Consider the following 4607-nt stretch of genomic DNA (forward strand, 5'->3'; position numbering starts at 1 on the left):
AAGATACGTCACCCCAGCCCTGTGACTGATACGGCCAGGCTTAACAAAAACAAGAAGGCTCGACACACCAGAAAGTATATTATGGGGGATAGCAGCAGTGGGGAAAGACACTCTGAAGCTGGATCCTTGGCTCCTGATGATGCACATAGTTCTTTTTTATCGACTGGACCCATGGAGACTGGGGTTTATTAGTCCCACTGGGAACCATGAAGATACTAAGTTGGAACTGCCAAGGGATGGGGAACCCCTCGGTCAGTTCGTGCATTGCGACACCTCCTCAGAGTGGAGTCTCCAGATATTATTTTCCTTATTGAATCCAAGATCCAAGCTAACAGAATGGAGTACCTGAAGAATAGACTAAAGTTGCATCGGGGATTCTATGTGAATGCTGTTGGCACTTCCAGAGGATTACCCATTTTCTGGTAGCACGAAGTTGATGTCCATATCATTTACTCTGATGCTCGGTTAATTGAAGGGAGAGTTTGCCACCAGTCAGGGTGTACTTTTAGAATATCGTGCGTGTATGGTGACCTGATAAGATGTAAACGGCAAGAGGTTTGGAATAAGTTGATCCAAAGAAGCGTGGGAGTTCAGGAACCATGGCTCTACATAGGCGATTTCAACTCTTTCTTAGGGTGGCACGAGAAGAGTGGTGGTAACCGTAGCAATGTGAGAGATACAGAGAAATTCAGGGAGATGCTGGATCAATGCAATCTGATGGACCTGGGCTCTCATGGGCCTAAATATACCTGGAATAACAGGAGGAAAGGAGATGCGAATATCAGAGTGAAGCTGGACCGTGCTCTTGCTAACCCCGAATGGAGAGTCTTATTTGGAGATGCGGCAGTGTTTGTCAAAGCAGCGCTGAAGTCTGACCATAACCCTCTACTGGTAGACACAGATGGGGGGGAAGTCTGTTGGTCTGAGACCCTTTCATTTTGAGGCAGCGTGGCTACGACACGATGGCTGCAAAGATGTGGTCTATCAGGCCTTGTCTCAACCATCTCATAATTCAGCTCTTCCTAAGTTAAGTCAAAAGACTTCTCAATGCCAGTCAGCCTTGAAATGATGGAACCAGAATGTTTTTGGCTGTATCCAAGGAAACATTAAGAAGTATAACAAAGAGTTGGAACGTCTGCAAGACCTCCCTGTAGTAACCTTTTGTCAATCTGAAGTGGATAAAATCTCCAAGCTGCTTGAAGAGGAACTGCTCAGGGAGGAAACTTTGTGGCATCAAAAGGCAAGGGAGAAGTGGCTCAAATGTGGAGATAAAAACTCCAAATTTTTTCATGCCTCAACAATGCAACGACATCAAAGAAACAGAATTTTGAAGCTTAGAACGGAATCCGGAGAATGGTTGGACAAGGAGTAAGACATGCACAGAGCTACTGAAGCACTTCAAAGGGGTCGTCACCTCTAACGGCGTGTCCAGGGATGCCATCACCAGGGCGACACAGGGGGTTCAACCTATGGTATCTCACCAATGGAATGAGGAGTTATGCAGGGTCCCATCCAGAGAGGAAGTTAGAGAAGCTATTTCGAGCATGGGTCCCCTCAAGTCTCCAGGGCCGGATGGGTTCCCCCCCCCTTTTTTTCTAGAAGTTCAGTGAGATCACTCAGGAGGATGTATATCAGTTTGTCAGTGACTTCTTCACTACAGGCGTCATCCCCAAGGAGCTCAACAAGACTCTCATTTGTTTAATTCCTAAAGTTCCAGCTCCGGAGCGACCAGACCAATTCCGCTCCATCAGTTTATGCAACACTGCAGTTAAGGTGATTTCTAAAATTTTTAGCAATAGATTGAAGGGTGGTTTGGGTCATGTTATCTCTCCTTATCAATCGGCCTTTGTGCCGGATCGGTTAATCTCTGACAATGTCTTTATAGCCCATGAAATTCTCCATTACATTAAAAAATAGAAAAAGGGCAAAAAGAGATTGTTAGGGATGAAACTTGACATGAAAAAGGCTTATGATAGGATGGAGTGGCTGTTCATTAAGGAGAGCTTGATCCAATTGGGTTTCTGTTGTAAACGGGTGAACCTTGTCATGGAATGTATTACTTCAGTTTCATATTCCCTACTGGTTAATGGGGTAGAGCGGGGTTCTTTTTCCCCAACTAGGGGCATCCGACAGGGTGACCCCCTCTCCCCTTTCATTTTCATTCTGTGCTCCCAGGTGCTCAGTGCAATTATAATTAAGGCGGAAGGAAATAAGTTCATAAGAGGTATTCGGGTTCGTGGACGCGCTCCTCCTATCTCCCACCTTCTATTTGCGGATGACTGTCTTATGTTCTCAGAGGTGAAACTGCAAGAGATTAATCACCTAAAGGACTGCTTGGATCTGTACTGCATTGCGAGTGGTCAGGAGATCAACTTATCCAAATCTTCCCTCACCTTTACTCCCAATACGCCTCCTAAATTCAAACGGTGGTTCTCTCGCATCCTCAAGATTCGGTATGGAGATGGGCCTTCCAAATATTTGGGTCTCCCAACAGAGATTGGTGTTTCTAAGGCTGAGGTCTTTAAGGACATCACCACTAGAACTTGCAAGCGAGTCCAAGGTTGGAAGCAGCGGTTGCTCTCTCAGGCAGAGCGAGAGATCCTTATTAAGTTTGTCACCTCCACTATGGCTAGCTATGCTAGGTCGCATTTTATTCTCCCTGCTTCGCACTATGACACAACTAGAAAAGCAATTTCCAAGTTCTTTTCAGGTAAGGATGAGGAAAGGGGTAAACTCCATTGGATCTCATGGACTAGGTTGTGCCGTTCTAAAGAGTGAGGAGGTCTGGGACTCAAGAATCCTATCCTACATAACAAGGCCCTTCTTGCTAAAGTTGCATGGCGTTTATTGCAACATCCGGATTCCCTGTGGGCTCAGTTTACTAAAGCTATTTATTTTTCCAAGTGTCATTTATTGGAGGCTTCAATGGGCCATAACCCGTCTTGGGCTTGGAGAAGCATCATGGAAGGAAAGAAAGTTGTTGAATTGGGCCTAATTTGGTGTATAGGGAAGGGGGATAAGGTGAACATTTGGAATGGCAATTGGATTCCCTCGCATCATAATTTCAAAGTCCAAGGTGCTCGTCCCCCAGGTTGTCAAGTGGAGCGAGTGAAGGACCTGATTGACCAAGGAAATCGTACGTGGACACGAGAGCTGCTACACCAATACTTCTCGACTAAAGATAGGGAAGCCATTCAAAAGATTCGATTAAGTATCAACCCTACGGAGGATGTTATGTGCTGGGGAGGATCGAGGAATGGCCTCTTTTCTGTAAAGACCGCTTATCACCTCCTGTGCAATCAACGTGATCAGCAAGTTTTAAGCCAGGCCACTTCCTCGCGTAGACATGATTGGGGGGATGTTTCCCCTGAGGTTTGGAAGAGGTTATGGAGCATCAAAACCTTACCCAAAGTCAGGAATTTTTTATAGCGCTGCATCGCCCAGGGGATTGCTTCAGGTGAAAATATGCTAAAACGCCAATTAGCAGGGGACTCTTCATGCCAGAGATGTGGAGCTCAGTCTGAAACCACAGACCATCTCCTCTTCACTTGTCCTTTTGCACGAGCCATGTGGTTTGGAAGTGCGCTGGCTCTAATTATCCCACCTGATGGTCTCTTCTCGGTGGCTCAATTGTTGCACCACTGGCCCAAGATGAACTTCCCTAATAAAAGAACAAGTGAAGAGGCTCTGTCCCTCGTAGTGTTCATCTGCTGGACATTATGGCTGGCCAGGAACGATAAGGTGTTTGGAAACAGAGAGTGGACACCAGAGGAGGTCATCTCTCATGCCCAGGTGTCGTGCGCTGAATTTTTGGCTTCCACAACGGGTTGTTTAACCCCTCAGGTTCATATCCATGACCAGCAAGCGCGGACCTCCATGTGGACTCCACCCGATCCAAGAACGATCAAGGTCAATTGCAACGCGGCGCTTCATTTGGATGAACCGGGCAGTGGTATCGGTGTGGTGTTACGAAATCACAGGGGCCTCCCCATCCAGGCTAGTAGCGATCCCATTCCTTTCCATGATGCTTTACTGGGTGAAGCCTTGGCTATTCTTAATGGGATGCAAGTGGCGTCGGCTACAGCCTGCACCAGAATTCAAGTGGAATCCGACAGTAAAGAATTAGTAACCCTCATCAAGGAGACCTCTACACCACCTCCTGTTTTTATTCGAAGCACTCTTCATGATATCAAAGTGCTAGCCCTGACCTTTAACACATGTATGTTCTCCCACATACCTAGAGATGCAAATCAGGTTGCACATGCTCTAGCTCGGAAGGCTCTGTCTGTGGCATGTCAGACTGATTGGCCTTTGTCCACTCCTTGGATCCTTCAAGCTTGTTGTAAGGATTCCGAGTATTGTTCTTGCCCTTTTTTGCAATAGATTTCACATTACCAAAAAAAAAAAAAAAAAAGGAACTCGGATGGGGATCATGTAATAGCAATCGAACTCATCAAAATCAAAAAAGGAAATGAGGGCATGGCTTTCAATAATAAATTCCACCAATTAAAAGGGAAGATGACTCGTGCATTCAGGCAAGAATAAATCATGGACAGAGCTAAACCATAACAGAATAGTAATAGAAGTAAATTAAAAAATAAAGAGGA

The 4607-nt window shown here is 45.8% G+C and overlaps 1 protein-coding gene across 1 annotated transcript; it reads left to right on the forward strand.

Moving 5' to 3' along the window:
• Positions 1 to 3465: 3465 nt before the first annotated feature.
• LOC122665573 lies at positions 3466 to 4383 on the forward strand. Its single transcript, XM_043861727.1, has one exon. The coding sequence runs from the start codon at positions 3466 to 3468 to the stop codon at positions 4381 to 4383; it is 918 nt and encodes a 305-aa protein (XP_043717662.1).
• The last annotated feature ends 224 nt before the right edge of the window (positions 4384 to 4607 follow it).

Source organism: Telopea speciosissima, chromosome 6, assembly GCF_018873765.1.
Source record: "Telopea speciosissima isolate NSW1024214 ecotype Mountain lineage chromosome 6, Tspe_v1, whole genome shotgun sequence".
NCBI lineage: Eukaryota > Viridiplantae > Streptophyta > Magnoliopsida > Proteales > Proteaceae > Telopea > Telopea speciosissima.

Coding starts and splice junctions, on each gene's coding strand:
- LOC122665573 (XM_043861727.1), top strand. CDS start 3,466: ATGCTAAAACGCCAATTAGCAGGGGACTCTTCATGCCAGAGATGTGGA.